This window comes from Tubulanus polymorphus, chromosome 9 (genome assembly GCF_964204645.1).
Source record: "Tubulanus polymorphus chromosome 9, tnTubPoly1.2, whole genome shotgun sequence".
In the NCBI taxonomy this organism is placed as follows: domain Eukaryota; kingdom Metazoa; phylum Nemertea; class Palaeonemertea; order Tubulaniformes; family Tubulanidae; genus Tubulanus; species Tubulanus polymorphus.
Window position 1 is genome coordinate 6,416,960 of NC_134033.1, and position 18,522 is coordinate 6,435,481.

Genomic DNA, 18,522 nt, shown 5'->3' on the forward strand with positions numbered 1-18,522 from the left:
AAAACATCATAGGCTTTCAGAATTTTAGCACATTGAATCAGATTATTAAGCATTTCCATATTTTTTTCAACATGGCAAGATGGGCTATTTCATGTACAATTTCATACGAATGATAGCTGACTACTTTGAGCTTGGTTTACTTGTCAAACCAATGATTTTATATAGAGTTTTCCACTGTAAATATAATCACTGGATGTGTTTATTTCAATATTCCTCTCTCAAAAATAAAGTCACCGTTAATGGGGAATAAAAAATCCCTATGCCACAATACTGAGTTCTCCCGTAATTCCATAAAAACATGGTTTACTTTCACTGCGAGGCAAGTTATCACCAGATTTTTAAGAAAACTAGATTTTTCTTTATTCATACTTAGAACAATGTGTACCTATAAAGAAAATCAGGGATGAGAATTCCCCGCGGATTTCAGCATTGAAAAATATTAATTTTCCAAATAGTCCAAAAATGATGTAAAAGTATAGGGGGGGGGGGGTGTGATGATCTCACTCAATTGGTCTGGCGGTAATCAGGTGAACCAACCGTAAAAGCGTTCAGTGCCTGTTTTACTTGTATCGCATTTCAATGCATATTCGTTGCAACACTGATTTTTTAGCAAAGCTGTTTTCAGTCCTATTCTCGAAGAATGGTCGACAGAGCGAAAGAGTCCGGAACAGAGCGAAAGAGTAACGAGCGAACTATCAGTTTGGAATACCAAAACTGGAACTGACTTTATTTTTACACATAGCTATTTATATAACACAGATTCAGACAGGTTGAGACATGCAAAATGATACAAAAACAAAGGTGACGAGTAGTGACATGACAGTGAGACCAACAACAATAACACATTCTGACACAGATAAACAGTCTCAGAGGACAATGAGTAATAAGACGGAGACATAAAACAATAAAGAAATACGAAATATAGATGAAATATGTATAACAATTATCAGTGACATTTAGTGTTGTTAAAATTTTGTATCTACTACTATGAATGTGTATGTATTTTATCGATAGGTTGCAGACACGCAGTAGCAGTAGTAATAATGTATATAGGCCTACTTACTGTTGCTGTGCGTGTGTGTGGTAAACACCTTTTACTGGGTGATGATTTTTAGTGTGCATTCATCGGAGCATTTTAACTGCAATAATTCAGGGCTCGACCCGTAATGCATGAGATGCTGTATGTCATCGAATGAGGATGTGCCATATTGGAACTTGCCATTACCTTCCAAAATATAATAGTCGTTCATGGGTTCAAGATTGCTCTAAGTGCTCGGAAAATGCTTTTAATTTCTAAAATTTTCTTGGGGAGAACCCCAGTTTTTCTAGCTGAAATAGCCATCCAAAGGTCTCCATTGAGCTGTGTTTGGTGTCTTGATTTCAAATCTAACTTGCCATACAAATTGATTGAAGTGTCTGAACTGTAATTCCGTTACCTTGGAATTGCCCTTGCGTTGAATGCACTGGAAAGCGGAATAAGGCGATGATTTCGTTGAAATGCGAGTTTTATGATGGTCGGAATGATTAGATTATGAAGCGGAATGTTAAAAACAGTATTTCTAGGGTTTTTTCGCGGGTTAAGCAAATGTTGTTATCAGGATGGTTTTTAAATTCAGCACAGCTGAATCTATTAGTATAAAACGGAGTGCTGAATTCGTGTTGACCGCTATCTCCTCCGAGTTTGAAATGATTCACGGGCTAAGGTTTGCATTTAGTTGGCTGTTATAACGGCAGCTAAGTGGCAACTGCTTTTGAAGGCTATTGGTGACGCCTAAATTGGGTAAATTGGCAATTTTATGCCGTTTTTGGGGATTTTTAGCGATGTAGTGTGACGTCATCTTGATTAGTCTGAATACCAGTCGTTGTTACGGTTCCGTACAACGTCTGACGCTAAAGTATCATATAGAGGTTAACTCCTGTTAATTGCAATGCAACAACTGATTTTAGTGTCAAATCAAACCTTTGTACTAAAATAAATAAATAAGTTACCTTGTTAACTTTGAAAATGTGTTTTATGATAAATTTTTTGATGATTTAAATCGCGAACCGGGGAATTTATTGATTTGATTTGAATTGAATTGATTGCCACTATCGGGATTTCCAATACGGACTAAATTAATAAAATGTGAAAATTCAATATGTCTCTCTAAAATAACTCTAAATGTTATTTTTTGTTGATAAAGTCTATAACTTTTTACAACAAAACAGATTCTTTCTGTGTGGTCGGGTCTGCCTATCTATTTTTACGCTACAGTGCACCAGCTCAACATGAACAATATATACGTCAGAGCAGTATCTATTCGCCGGACAGAAGCGACAGTCCAACGTTCCCTCGTAGTATTATTCTATCGGCGTGGCAGCTTACAACACGCCGTATGAGAGGGTGCGGATCGCGGCTTTCCTAATGTAACCATCTCATCATAGACCTTAGTGTCAAGCAGTAGTGCAAGCAGGACGCCAGGGTCAATAAGACGGTTCCCACGCATAGGCAGGATTGTAGCGAGTCAACCGCCGCGAAGCAAAACTTTTGAATTCAACGAATATACTTCACAATATTGGTCGACATAAATAAATCTGTTTAGTTGTAAAATGTTATAGACATAATCAGTTCATTTCTAAACTGCCGCGTCTGATATAGTAAAATATCATTGATCATGGTTTAAAAAAAGTAGTGTACAAGGTAGATATGTGGCTTTTCCTCTGTATCAGTACATTGCTAAACAGAAACAATATTGCCTGATCATATCATCTCTCTGAAATTGCTGTGTCGGCATAGCCTAGAAGTAACATAAGCTAGTTCTCATAACGCGTTCGTCGAAGATTGTTGTGTTTTTCGTTTTTGATAAACGCGAATCAAACTATTAACTGCCGCATTTCTAATTCAACGCGTCTGGCGCGCGCACATTGAATGCACATACGTATTTATAGCAGCTCCCTTCTTTTCGAGTGCAACTTCTTGTATTTGGATGACTACACCAGTTACATTTTAAACGCATAATAAGAGCGTTTGAAGTATTGTTGCACCCACAAGCGTGCAGCGAAACGCGTAATTTTGAAACGGATATTCGTCCCTAACGAGTGTCGAATAAGTTTGGAACTAAACGAAAACGAATGACAGGAACGATATTTTATTGAATGATTTAAAACTAAACACTAACGAAAACGGAGTAAAGTTTCTTCTAGGCTGTACGGTCGTCTGTTGTATTCGTAATTATCATCCGTTCATATTGACAGCCGATTTTCCGAAAGAAATGTCGGCGACCAATCCTAAGGGCCACGGCACGAGCTAGGCTTCAGCCGAGGCGCGGGCATTGCCTCATCGATAAATTTGTTTCAATAAAAATGGCGTACATGTACACACACATGGTTGAAGTAGGATTACGTACCGTGTAGTGGATCATCTATACTATAAAGCAGAACGGACGGCGCGGAATTCTGTGATTTTTTAATGATCTCGTATAGGCCCCGTTCGCACGCTATTATTGTAATTACTTATTATTATTATTATTATTATTATTATAATACGCTATTACTATATAAAGAGGTCGCCGTGCACGTCGTAGAGCGCGCGTGCGTTCGTCATTAGAGTCTTGAGCCTCACGTGAACGTCGTCGAATTACATCTAGTCACGTTTGTCTCGTAACGACGCGATTCCCTGGGTCTACTGCTCTGATGACAAAGGAAAATTATATACATATTTATATATATTATTATCATTATTATTAAACGATTTTATGGTTGATATCATTGTCAGCGCATCCCCTCTTCAAATGTGTAGCCGTGTGTTTTTGAATATGCCAATCTTAGAATCTGAGGAAATCGTTTTTCTACGAATTTCTCGCCCAAACCGGCGGCTCTTACCATATCATACACCACCGGTAACGTTGAATTCATGTCATCCATTTAGAAATGGATTCATTCTCTAAATAGGCGGTCGACGAGAAACCATAATTGATAATAATTTATTTGGCTTGAAATCCGTGCAATAGACATCACATAAAAGGAGAACGGAAAAAAATCCATAACAGTTTTGATTAGCCTGAAAGCTTCGTTAAACGAATGGGTTTTCATTTGGGATATTTGAAAACTTCGATCGGAGGACTGGATGTGACTAGACTTATTGAGGATCGATTTAAAGCTGAGGTGACCGTCCGATTCCTCGCACGTGTGCATGAACTGTTTGTTGAAAACGATTAGATAGCCCGCATGAATCCCCGAAAACTAGATTCCTTGAAATTCCCCTCCAAACAGAACATGCTTTTAAAGGATATAATAATGCAAGTAACTCTCTCTTATAACTTTTTAATTTTGAGAAATAGGCGAATAGAAATGCTTTACAATAGAAAATATCAATTCTTTGCCAAATTAGAATCTGAGTTTAGGTAGTGTTAAGGATAAGATAGCGCTTACAAATCAAAACCACCAAAGTAATGGTTTTTTGTCCCCCGTAGCGGTGTAGGCTGCGAGTGGGGGACTTGGTATCCGCCTTCGTCCGTCCGTCCGCATGAGCTTGTGAACGCGATTCAAGAAGAACCGTTGATCGCAGGACTATGATATTACACAGTATGATTACCCCTAGGGAGATGATGTGCCCTTTTGATTTTGGGGTCCAAGGACCAAAGGTCAAGGTCACTACAGGTCATTCATGTGAAAGCTTGTGAACGTCATTCAAGACGAACCTTTGATAGCAGGACCATGATATTACGTAGTGTGATTACCCCTAGGGAGAGGATGTGTCCTATGGAATCTGGGGTCCAAGGATCAAAGGTCAAGGTTACTACAGGTCATTCATGTGAAACCTTGTGAACGTGATTCAAGAAGAACCATCGATACAGTACCATGATATTACGTAGTTTGATTACTCCTAGGGAGAGGATGTGCCCTATTGATTGATGGAGGAAAAGGTCAAGGTCACTACATATCATTCATATGAAACCTTGTAAACACGATTCAAGAAGAACCATTGATAACGGAACAATGCTATTTCATAGTATGATTTCCCTGGGGAAAGGATGTGCATTAGTGATTTTGGAGTTCTAGGGTCAAAGGTCAAGGATGGTAGACGTCTTTTGCCTAAAACCCTGTAAACTCAATTCTTAAATTACCATTCATAGCAGGAAAATGATATTTCATAGTATGGTTATCCCTGGATACACTCATCATTTTTCTATACCAAAGATCAGTGTCATCAGGGGTCGTTCATTCCCTACTGGCTATCGCGGGGGACATAGATATGTAGTATTGAATTGCCTTGTTGAGATTGATAATAGTACTGATTCAGGAGGAGTCTATTGTAATTGGAATAGTAGTTCAAGTGATGCAGACTTTCATTGAAATGTGTTCCTATAAAACTCGAGCTACCCAGGAATGACTGATCTGTTGGAAAGCTGTCTTGAAGGAATAGAACCCAATAGAACCCAAGAGCTGAAACGTTCTAAAATTAAATATCATTAGCATCAAAGAAACACGATTTTAGGACATAGAACCCAATGACTGATCTGTAGGAACCCTGTCTTGAAACAATAGTGGAATAGTGCCTCAAGCAAACTGCCAGATCGCTTTAGCTTTGTGGCATACAAAAATCTACCACATGAAATTACTGATTTTGCAATCCTGGGAAAATGCATCTGAGCACCTGCATGAAATATTTCCAGTTTATTGCACCCGTACTCCGCGTGCCTATGTATTGATTATGTGTTGTTTTGTCGTTGTAGGTTTTATTGGTGACTGTTTGTTCAAGTGACACCAGTCCGGATGTTGGAATTTCCGGGTAGCTGACAACAGAGTCATGAGCTTCAGCAGTGATGAAGTCAACTTCCTAGTCTATAGATATCTCCAGGAATCTGGTAAGTTCAACCCTATGTCACAACGTGTGTGAACATCTTCCCTGTGAATCCTAAATTGGTGTCGTGGAGATCTTTTCCAAGATCTGTCAATTCAGTTTGGTGAAATTTTGCCTCAGGAAACCTCAATTTGATGGAGTCCTTCCCCGGGTTTAGGCTGGACGTAAACAAATCTCCCATCATGTAACATTGACTATCTATTCAACTTGGCAAACTATGTGTACGTTTCGATTTCAAAATTTCAATTTCCCGGTTTCGTGCAGTCGTATTTCATTAGCAACAATCAAATTGAATGAAAGGGAAAATCCTCCGATCATTTCCTGATTTTCTCCGCGGCCAACAGTTCAGAATCGCGTGATGATGAGCTAGCTAATTGTCACTGCAATGTAACAGCTCAACGCAGGATCAAGTATATCATCTTACACCAGCACAAGAACCTCTAAACACCCGTGGTCTTGAGTGACTTCGAGTGTTCACTCGAAATATGTGTATGTGACTCGGCTGTCGTCAAATATGAGTTCAAATATATAATGTCGATAACAATTGCAGGTACAGAAGTGATCTAGTTCTAGACTTTTAGTACAGTGGTCCGGTTGTAGACCAGGAAGGCCAAACCGTTCAAATAACCAGTCATCCCATCAAAGACTAAATAGATGGGAATGAGGAAAAAAAAATACAATAATATATTATTGTATGTTTAAGGTCAACCTCTATAACATCTGCCATTATATTTGTATTTTGCAATACTACTGTGCTCTGTGAAAACTTGTAAAATTTTGTGGAGCAATATAATAAACTTGAACTTAAACTTACAGAAGTAACTGTGGGTTTTATTCGTTAACTCTACACTGAGATTTACATCAGTTCACTGCAGTTAGATAGATGGGTGTTACATGTGTTTCGGATTTATTTTGACAAATATAGGCCTAATCAACAGATTGCATCACTTATGAAAAGTGAATGCGACAGGCTGGCCTTAGTGTCCCTTGGGGCTCTTGTTTTCTATGATTCTATGTCTGTATTGATTCAGTCTTTGCAATTCTTTTGGGAATTAATATTTCAGGAGTCGACAGTGTTCCTCATTGTAAGTCCACAGTGTGCTTGTAGTTTAGATACATTGGATAAAAGTTTACTCGAACTTGATCAGGAGTTACAATGACCAGCACTGGCCGGTTGTGAACTTTGTGAGATGGGCCCCTGGTTCTGGCTATTGATCTCAGATTATTGTTGTCAGCTATTCAGGTTCAGGCAGGTGAACCTGCATAGCCTATAGTGTGATCTATTGTTCGCCTGCTATTACTCTTGCAAGCAGCCAGTCTGAGTACAAGCGTACACATATCTGAAGGGTCATCTGGGCGTGAACATATATATGTTTACTGACCTGTTTTACCGTCTCGGTCTGGTAGACGGATAGGTCTTTCACTCCGCAATTAAACGGCCTAGACAATAATTTTGAGTCGCAAGTCAACAGGCAGTGTATGTCAGCGAATTATTGGGTTCTTACTAAGTTCATTATGAACAAGCGATAAACTCGTAATAAAATTCTTACGCAGAATTTGCGGGTTACTTCCGCGATATTGTTATTCATTACAAGTGGCTTCTCTTTGGTCCTGGTCTGGTTATCTCGTCCTACCACCCCTTCCCTCCCTCCGGCAGAGATTCACACTCGATGGCATCGAGACTACCCACGGTACGCAACCCCTACCACACTAGCCCAGTAGACCGAGTGCGCAGATGTATGCGCAGCTTAGGTGATGTCATTATTAGCCAAAATGTTTGCCTGGGTTTTCCATTTTTTTAATAGTTAACCATGAAATTTATCCTCCATCCCCCCCTGCGATAATACAATCAGGCAATCCGATTGGTTTGGCAAACCTGCCTATCAGGTCTAGCGTTGCAGGGTTTCGTGTGGCTGAGTCGGATGCCATTGCCATCAAGTTCAATGCGGAGGGAGGATGATGGATTATTAAGAGAATCATTTGAACTTGAATCATTCAAAGATTTTAGATTGGTGTTGATTTTAAGGTTGCGGATATCCACGCAAAAATCTGGTTATTTTTAGGAGATTCACCCAATTGAGCGAACTGAAAATTTGAAATCCGACCTTCATTCAAAGATCAGCGACTTGAACACCTCATCTGGCTTAAATTCAGCTCTAGGGTCACTGACCGGGGGGGATGGGGTGAGATGTCCTGTCACATCATCAATTCACGTTGAATTGAAGCATAATGCTAAATATTTGACGTTTTCTCGGTCCATTCTTCACATCGATTCACGCAAAGTTTACATTCTAACTGCCATGAAAATTCATTAATTTGAACCAGACAAAAATGCATTTATTAAATAGAAAACCACGATTCCATGGATTCTTTTTGCGAATTATTGGAGTTTGCCAGTAATTCGCACAAAGAATTTTTGATCTAAGATGCCAATATTGATTGTAGTGTACATAGACTCGAATACACCTTAAATCTATAATGTATAGTAGTAAGCAATATATATAAACACATTTTTGTTATGTTTTTACGGCATCACAAAAAAAGAAGATCGAGATCATTCACCTCCACATGCAAAATTTACCTCGACATATGATATTATATAGACTGGTTTATTTGTGTGTGTTGCAGTGTCGTATTCTATTGAAGCGCAATACAGCTCCCGGCGGCGGGAGTCATCGGTGTGTAAATCTAGGTCTGACGCGTCGTCGTCGTTCGTTATCTAGGTCTCCTTCTGATTGATCGAATATTCATGGATGCGGTTATCGTATGTGAGCGCGCGCTTCTACTCGATTTCCTGGAAATGATAATATGCATTCCGGTTTTATTATTGATTTAATGGCTGTCAGGCGAGAGAAAGAGAGAGAGCACACACGATTGACGATGATAATAGATTAAGCGCGATGGTGGCGCTACGTTACATGCCGCCGATCGAGACTCTGGTCGTTTTCTCCTCTAGCGTTTGACTTACTATCAGGGCATATAGCCATCGTTGAAGGACCTTTAAAAGTTTCGACGATGGGAATACGAGTCGATTCAAGGCCTCAAATATCGAACGGGTTCTTAAATGTGTACAGGGATGAAAATCTTACGTGGGAACATGGAAATCCGCGGTTGAATATCTATTTTTATCATTCTTGTGATTCATGTAATTCCGTTGAGAAAATGGGGGGGGGTTACCACTACCATACCTGGTAGTGGTTACAGTTTTGAGATGCGCCAAAAACCCCTTGAAATTTTCAAATTTTCTTTGAGGAGGGCCCCTTAAACCCCCCCCCCCCTGTGCTCGCAAATGCTGGCTAGAGCTGTATCAGTCATTAGTTGTATCATCTGCGGATTCGAAACGCGGGTTCCATGTTACGGCTCCTAAAATCTACCGACTTGAAGATTTCAAGATTAATCCCGGCTTAAGTCTGAATGGTTAAAAACAAGTCCCAGGGCGGATTTAAAAAAAAGGTCAGCCATCTAGACACTATAAACAGTATACTGTTGTCAGGGGAGTTTATTTCTCTGCGGGGGGGGGGTGTATATGTATACGCTGCTGCTCACGGTTGTGTTTACAGTTTTCACGAATGACTGTCGATCGTGGGCGGAATAAATCTTGATGTTCTATATTGCGCCCTCGTCATCGATTGAGTCAGTCTGCTGTCGGATTTCGCGGCGCATCAATGAAACGTTTTACAATCCGCGTGGCACCTTGAATCACGTTACGATGTCATCTAAGTGGATTTGTTGGAGGTTATGAAAAGTCGCCGGGATGCCCTACTAGTATCTAGTAGCAGGTGACTGACTAGGTTTAAGGGTTCAATTCTCGCTCGCTTCCTCGAGATTTTAACACTTAATTAATTTCACGGCTCTAGCCCGGGAAGCTTTTAATTCACACGCTGCTGCTGCTGCAGCTGGCTTTATGAAAGGTCGTTAATTAGCATTTATTCAGTCAGTATTGGTTAGCAGTTAATTAGCGTCAGATCTCATTTGTTCATTCATTAACACTACTTGCTGTTATCGACGGATTGTTCAATTTAACAAGGACCTCGCGTCATCACAGCCATCTCGCTAGATAACATGCACATCGATGTGACAACTTAGTTGAAATTTAGTTTTAGTTGGCCGCTTGATAAACTCGGATTGCTTTTTAGGGTTCTATCCAAATTTGTACAATGTCGTTCATGAAATTTGAAAGATTATGAATTATTTAAATTCGATCTCTTTAGATTGTGATCAGTAACAGCTGAAATAGTTCAGGTAGCGTGAAAAAAAAATAATGAGAAAAACTATTTGAAAAAAAATATGTGAAGTCGTGGTATTCTGCATGAAAAAAAAATCTGAAAAGCCTTATTATTAGATTAGAGAATTAATAGACTGTAAATTCCATAGTTCATCAATCTGCCGCCTGTGAACTGAGTATTGATAATTGGTAGGTAGAAATCATAAAATACTGAAGATTGAAATACTGAAAGATTTCTGGTAGAAAATGTTACCGGAAAAATGTACTGAATTCTGAAAAAAAGACAATTTCCAGTGTTCTCCATGCTGAAATTTGTTAAGGGTAGCACATTCAGGCAAGGCTTTCCATGCACCTTGCGGTGTAAACTTCAGGGATGAAAATCTTCCACTGATTTCCGTGGTTGGAGGTCCATTTTTATCATTCTTGAGATCGATGTAGATCCGTTGAGAAAATGATAGGGGGGGGGGGTTAGGATCTTAGGGAAAAGTTGATGTTAGATCGTAGCGTACTAAAGGACAGACTGTAAAAGCTTCTTGTAAAACCGGTGCTACGATTTCTGAAATCTTTTACAATAATTATTGCGAAACACCGCTGTTGTCTAGAACCACTGTGCAGATCAATAATATAATAGTAATAATAATAATAACTATATATATATATATATATATATATATATATATATATATATATATATATATATATATATATATACACACATGCAATAGCGCTACGTGGGAAATCTATATTTAGAATCTGCGGTGGCACGCTTCAATTCATCCAACAAAGCATAGCCTACATACTCAATAAAAGTAGTCATTGTTTTAATTCAGGCGCAATACGCTTAGCTTGAGTGGTAGATTGGGAAGTTATAGATAAGGGCTCCTCTTGTGACTCTTTTTTATTGACAAGTTCATGTATGAACATGTTCTAGAGATTTGGATATCGTCGGAGCCATCCTTTTCGTGTACTCAAGACATAAACAAGGAACCATCAACTGCGTGGCAGCAGTCTTTTTCATTGGAAAATGGGCCTCACATGCGCCAAAAACTCCTTGAAATTTCAAAATTTTCTGGGGGGGGGGGGGCTCCCACATTACCTTTGGTGCGCGCGGCTGCTAGTTAGCCTCTTATACTTTATTTCAAATTTTTCCGCGTTTTTTAAACGCTTCTGTTTTTATCCCTGAATCTTATTTCACAAGCTGAATACATTACTATGCGATCATCAGCATCGATAGAATATTGCTATAGATCTACTTTCTGATAAGGGCAGAATATATTTTATAAGGGTTGGCTGATATTCAGGAGGGTGGTCGAGAAAATTAAAGGAGTGGTCACCCCTCTAAAATTTGTTGTGGAGAACACTGATTATTACACGGTACTAAAAGTGGTTTGTACGCCAATAATGTTTGCTTGGACGAAATTTAAGTTTGATGGATAGGTGACCTTCTCAGCCGACTGACGGAATCTCTCCGCTAAATTTGTCTGTACCGCATCCCAGAGGGGCGGAAACTATTTGAATCTAGTTACATGGGCGAAGCGAGTGCTTTCGTTAAGACTCATGAAATAGTATTTGAAAGTTTTGATCGTGGAAATTATTGTTCATTGTGCGGAATTGTGACTACCGGTATTCAGCTAGTCTCCTCGAATGAATTACAGTCTTCGAGCGCTTAGTTGATAACACAAACACCAGGGCACGCCACAATACAACATCGTGGAGGGTTAGTATTGATTTTTGCGCTTCGCTGGCCGCTGGAAGCTCAGATTTTTCAGATCTTATAGATCCAGTCGTCGTTTTTGCTCAATAGTGCAACTGATCTTGTCAAATCGGCTGTAGATTAAAATCAATCGCTGCAGAGTTATTTTCAATCTGTAATTAGCATGACATGATGTTTGCTTTCAGAAAGGAAGACAAGATTACAAATGTTTACTTTTGGGTTGAAATTAATTTCTTTTGATTGTCCTGATAGACGAATAGTACTGAACTGAGGATGGCTTTGTATATATAGAATGCAGAGCTGCAAACTTATTACTGAATTCGACAGTAATAGTTAGTTACTAGATTCTATAACAAGAAATACTGATTTGATTTGGTTGATGCATATGTCCTATACAAAATTATGTTAAAGATATGGAAGCCATCATTGAGGGTCTTACTGTTGATTATGATACTGTTTAACTTGAAAATTTCTTTCATATTTCAATGAAAAGTTAATGAAAAAAATTTAATATATTACTGTAGCACTTATCCGTAGTTGGCAGCCCTTTAAATTCTCTCATATTTTACCCCTCCGGCAGGCAACAGGAACAGGTGATTCTCACTCTGCAGCCTAGTTTTGCACCAATTTTCGCATAACTTTGTATAGGAACCATGGATGAAAGGCCTGACGAGGACCACCACAGCCATGTTTATATATATATGAAATAGACATTTTGGACCTTATTCCCGATCTACAGAAACTTATGGCCTGGGGGTATTATTGCTGGGGTAGCTCGAGTTTTGGGTCCTGGTTCCTCTAGTTTAGAAACTGCATCGTATCCCTCTGTTACCCTTGAATAAACTGATGTCGTGTATGTTTTCTATTTTCTAGGGTTCGCCCATTCTGCGTACACGTTTGGCATAGAATCGCATATAAGTCAGTCGAACATCAACGGTGCTTTAGTTCCACCCGCCGCCCTCCTCAATATCATACAGAAAGGACTGCAGTACACGGAAGCGGAAATTAGTATAGGAGAGGTAATGTACCATCTACCCAAAATCGCGGTTTATCATCCCTGGTGGTATCTCAATACAAACCCCTGTCCTAGTAGACACATCCTTCCTCAGCAGGGATTCAAACCTGATGACATCATCAGACTGACACAGTACAAACCCCTGTCCTAGTAGACACATCCTTCCTCAGCAGGGATTCAAACCTGGTGACATCATCAGACTGTCACAGTACAAACCCCTGTCCTAGTAGACACATCCTTCCTCAGCAGGGATTCAAACCTGGTGACATCATCAGACTGTCACAGTACAAACCCCTGTCCTAGTAGACATATTCCACCCTCAGCAGGGATTCAAACCTGGTGACATCATCAGACTGACACAGTACAAACCCCTGTCCTAGTAAACACATCCTTCCTCAGCAGGGATTCAAACTTGATGACATCATCAGACTGACACAGTACAAACCCCTGTCCTAGTAGACACATCCTTCCTCAGCAGGGATTCAAACTTGATGACATCATCAGACTGTCACAGTACAAACCCCTGTCCTAGTAGACATATTCCACCCTCAGCAGGGATTCAAACCTGATGACATCATCAGACTGACACAGTACAAACCCCTGTCCTAGTAGACACATCCTTTGTCAGCAGGGATTCAAACCTGGTGACATCATCAGACTGTCACAGTACAAACCCCTGTCCTAGTAGACATATTCCACCCTCAGCAGGGATTCAAACCTGATGACATCATTAGACTCTGTGCAAAACCTGTCCTTTGAAGCAATGTCTTCAAACCTGATGAATGTTTCATTTTGAATTTAGTAGCGACACTGATGTTTGTTTGTTGTATTTTCCAGGATGGCTCAGAGAGAGTCATCGAATCTTTGTCATTGATCGACGCGGTTATGCCTGACGTGGTCGAATCGAGGAAACAAGCTGCGCAAAAACAAAATCAACAGATCAAAACTGAACCGAATAATACGAATGGAGATGACGCTTCATCGGGACCTATCTGTACGTATAATCAACTCCGACGCTGTTATTGCAGGCATCAGCAAGGTTTTGCAAAATGTTTAAGGATAACGATAAGTTAACAATAAAAAGGCGTCGTCGAAGTGTAAAGACTAAAAGGTTTTCAGCTCTACTCATATTGCCAATGTAAGGTGTTTCCAAAATGGTGGTGGCTTTCTTTGGATTGTCTTCGCCAAAATGGTATTGTTTCGCTAGTTAGCTCGAGAGTTTTAAACGGTGTTCTTGAAAACTGTTTTGGCCTTTTGGGGCCATTTATTCATAAAATGTACTCTTTTCAATGAATGCGCCTATGTAAGGGGCAATAGAAATTTTGCACTGCATGCGATCCCCTGGGTCTGCCAATTCCAGGACTAAATTTTTTTGCTCCTCGATGAAACAGAAATTTCCTTAAAACAAAAATCATGTCTACTCACAAGAATTATATTACTGGTGATTCCTTGAAATCACGTTTGCATCTCATGAAATTCTTAGAAAAATCCTAGAAACTTTCTAAAATTGCGGGAAAGTCCTAGAAAATGTCAGCCCGATCAGCAAGATATCTTGAATTTATAGACTACTTGATACGGGTTACGATCTATGAATGATCAAAATGTAAACATTGTCAAATTTTTATATTTTCTCCTTAGATACTACTAAAAAATTCTTCAAATTCTCGAATGAAAAGTAGACCACTGAAGCAAGTACATCTGTGCAATATTGTAGTCCATCGAAAAATATACAGACAGGCCCGTACCGAGGGGATCACGGGTAGTGAACAAACCCCTAAAATCTTCAAAGTGCCCTTTAAAAATTGTCAGTGTCACTGAAATTTTGGTCAAAATTTTTGGTTTACCTTTGTCAGCAGTATGATGTTGGCATTGAGCCAATTCATGTAAAATCGCGGTACGTTTTTTTATATGAGCATTTTTTTCATTGGTTCTCTGGTTAAACGACGTATAATCGACGCGATTGAAGACATGACAAACCTCCGTCGATGACATGGTCAACTTTGTTTAAATTCGACGAAAAACTGTTTTTGGCCGGAAAATTCTTACGGGGCGTTGTCTCTACGAGCGAATGGGATTGGCTGTTTTTGGGATATACAGGGAATTCCGGCGCTACTAAAATAATTATGGGAAAGCCATTAATGGACTAGGTGCCGTATATGTGCGAATTTTAAATGCTCATTGCTGGTGAGAATATAATCATTTCACATATCGCCATAGGTATTGTTTCATTTTAATACCCGGTGAATGTGTTCATTGAGATTCAAGTGAAGCGAACGCTCACTATACGTCAAGGCCTCCACGTGCTTGGGATGTGCGGTTCCACGTGCGCAGTTCAATGTGGATTTAAAATGATCTAATACTACGCCCCGGTTTTAGCTTCCTCGGCCATACATTGGAAAAGGTTTCGTTACCAAGAAATTTTGGACGTAGACCATAAACAAATGTTTATCTTTGGTCTTATTTGTCTACAAAATAATTCTTTAAGAAAGATAAAATACAATATAAACTTCTAGAACCTTGAAGTTACGAATTAAAAAGATTTTTGAAGCAATGCCCTTACTCCAAACAACCTCTAGCTTTCAAGGTAAACCACACTTTGCCCATGGGCAATTTATTTAAAATTTGGGTACAATTTTTTTTGGAAAATGTAAAATAATCCAATCACAAGTGATTCATTCAGGTACCCTGACACTGCTTCATATTTAAGATCTGTCCTCTTTCAATAGGGAAGTGCCCTTTTCCTCGAAATAGAATTGCCCCTCAAAAAAAAGCTTGGCGTGGGCGCGATAGATTTAAACTTTTTAACGGAATTAAACTACAACCACTCGAGTTGTTCTAAGTCATCCGATCGGGAGCCTCCTGAACCAATTCAATGCCTTGATTAATAGCATTGATCTGGTTCAAACATTCGTAACACCACTCTAACCGACAGACAACGGAATTATGTAGACTAGAACTGTCAGAAACACCTCGACCGCCATGTACTTACAAAACTTTTCAGAAAAAGTTCAGTGAACACAAGTAACAGGTGTTTCGATAAACAAACGATTCATTTTCTGTTGTGGAGAATAAGTAAGGCATCTAGAGTGATAAAAAAACAAAACTGGAGTACAACGTACTAGATATGTGTGTACCTGGTACGAAGAGTACATGTACATACAGCGCGGTGGAAAGATTCATCGTACTGAATCGTTCGTACTGACTGACATATTACAAACAACTGCGCGCATCGTCAAGGGCAGCTGAGAAAAAAATACGTCGAAAATAAATACGTTTCGAAATTGCACGCTATTGATAGAAATATTTTCACGCATTTTTCAATGCTTTGTATCAAATTCGATATATTTTAATTCATTGCCAGAACGTCGCTTAGTCATCACTATAGAGTCCCGACTGCCATTCAATGCGGTACGATGGCTTCCACCGTATGGCGCAACATTTTGTTGCGTTATTCGTCCTGAAAATTCGTTTCAATTAAAATTTAGACTCTTTTTTGACTTAGATTTCTAGGCTTCGGAAACCGAAAATTATCCAACTTGGAAGTTATCAGATATAGTGTATGGTATCGATGTACTAGTACTACTTTTTCCCTTCTCATATATCAAGGGTTTTTGAGGCGGATACAGTCATTATTCGACAGCCATGTTACACCTAACTGGCATTAATACGTTCTCGTTTAGCCCTTACCTGGAACTCGCCAAACCACACCTGTGCATTTGTTCTTGTTTTCACATCCGTTGTTATGATTGGTTGCAGCTGAGATGCGACACTATGAATCATAGTAACTGAGGGGCAAAGTTTCTGCACACAAAAGTTTCCCATTCTAAAACATGGTTCCCACAGAACAGGGAAACTGGGGAAAACTTTGGAATTTTGAAATGATACGTAATTCCCATTTTGGAAATATTTGGGAATTTTTAAAATTTTCCTCATAACAGGGAAATGTTTGGGAAATTCATTTACTTTTCACGTATTACATTTGCCAAGTGCAACTTTCTTTTGCAATTTCCATTGAAAACCACCTTTATCAGCCAGTCACCACTAAAATGTTGCCCGTAGCATGGCGGTATCTGTTTATTTCCATTTGGGATAATTGAAAACTCTTCATGAAATTTTTGGGAAAAACCTGGGAATTTTCAATGTGTAACTGTGGGAACCATGCCAGAAATTTTGAGCCGCCCCGGATCGATCTTACATAGAGTCAATATATGGAGGGTATGATCGGCAGGTATGATGCAGTGAAAATTTGGGAGGTCAAAACCAAGTAATTGCTCTGACATTGGTACAACTACTCGCCAATCTACCGAGTTGACAATAACTGTATACTTTGTACGTCATGTGTATTTGTTTGTATATTTCAGCCAATCACAACGATGCTATGGAAATCGACGGTACGACTGAAATACCGAGCAGTAAAGCGACGATATTACGCGGCCACGAATCAGAGGTATTCATCTGCGCGTGGAATCCGACCAATGATCTGCTAGCATCCGGGTAAGTTACCTTTTACTGAATTATCGCTCGAACCAGCTCCACCCCCGCCCCCATCCATCCTGCAGCCATCATGAATATACAGTGTTGCCAGACTTCCGGAAATTTCCGTTGTTCCAGAAATTGAAACTTTCAACAAAAAGAATTTGCGGACATTTTCTGCCATGCTACTTCGCCTAATCAACGAATTTTACTAAAATTATTTATGAGCTATAGTTTAGTTAGCACGCTCGCGTAATGCTGAAAAACAAGTTCGGCAGACGCTCGGAGACATTGCTATGACATCATCACCTATTCATTAGCATAACAAAACAATGTAGGTGGCGCCATGTTATGGGCTGCGAAAGCCGTTTTTCAGCATTACAGCATGGGGAACGATCTTGAATTTGATTTCCGGAAATATTATAGCTAGGTGCTGGCAACACTTGATGTAGAAATTTGATTGAGGGTTTTTTCTCGCAGCAATATTACTAGGCATTATTTATTTTGCATGTATTTGTAGGTCCGGCGACAGTACGGCTCGTATTTGGAATATGAATGATAATAGTAATAGTGCTAATCAATTAGTGTTACGTCACTGTATACAAAAAGGTGGAACGGAAGTACCCAGTAATAAAGATGTAACGTCTCTCGATTGGAACGTAAGTATCAACCTAGCTGTCCCAGCTAGGGATATTTTACGTGGAAACCTTATCGCGGCTGCCCATTATAACTGGAAGTTGATGTCCATTGATATAATCGTCAAAGACATTTTTCCGATTCATCCTCATTTTTCCTGTGAAAGGTAGATAATAGCAACTCCCGAGCTAAATCCCATAACTGCCAAACCGGGTCCTGCAGCCTAGAATCAAAGCTCTGGTTGGAAAACAAAAAAACTTTGACTTTGAATTATTTCATTAAATCTAAACTTCTTTGCCGAAGACGAAATGACTCATAAGGAGAACGCAAGCTTTCGATCAAAAGAAATTTGAACATGTTTTGAGGCATATTACGAATTTGCCAACACCAGTAAATGATGATAATTGTTTGTTGTTCGTTAACAGTGCGACGGTACGTTACTAGCGACTGGTTCGTACGATGGATTCGCTCGTATATGGAGTACAGACGGCCGGCTCGTCAGCACGTTAGGGCAGCATAAAGGTCCGATATTCGCGTTAAAATGGAATAAAAAAGGAAACTTTATTCTAAGTGCTGGTGTAGATAAGGTGGGTGAATCTTTTAATTTTTCCTCTGAT

General features: G+C 39.5%; 1 protein-coding gene across 3 annotated transcripts in view; it reads left to right on the top strand.

Moving 5' to 3' along the window:
* Positions 1-18,522, top strand: part of LOC141910764 (F-box-like/WD repeat-containing protein TBL1XR1) — a 51,374-nt gene that overhangs the window by 11,488 nt on the left and 21,364 nt on the right. For all 3 annotated transcript variants that reach the window (XM_074801548.1, XM_074801549.1, XM_074801550.1), the window contains exons 2-7: positions 5,715-5,846; positions 12,655-12,800; positions 13,634-13,790; positions 17,158-17,290; positions 17,790-17,928; positions 18,331-18,492. In XM_074801548.1, the coding sequence (XP_074657649.1) occupies positions 5,789-5,846; positions 12,655-12,800; positions 13,634-13,790; positions 17,158-17,290; positions 17,790-17,928; positions 18,331-18,492 (795 nt within the window). In that variant the 5' untranslated portion in view covers positions 5,715-5,788. The remainder of the gene's footprint in view (positions 1-5,714; positions 5,847-12,654; positions 12,801-13,633; positions 13,791-17,157; positions 17,291-17,789; positions 17,929-18,330; positions 18,493-18,522) is intronic.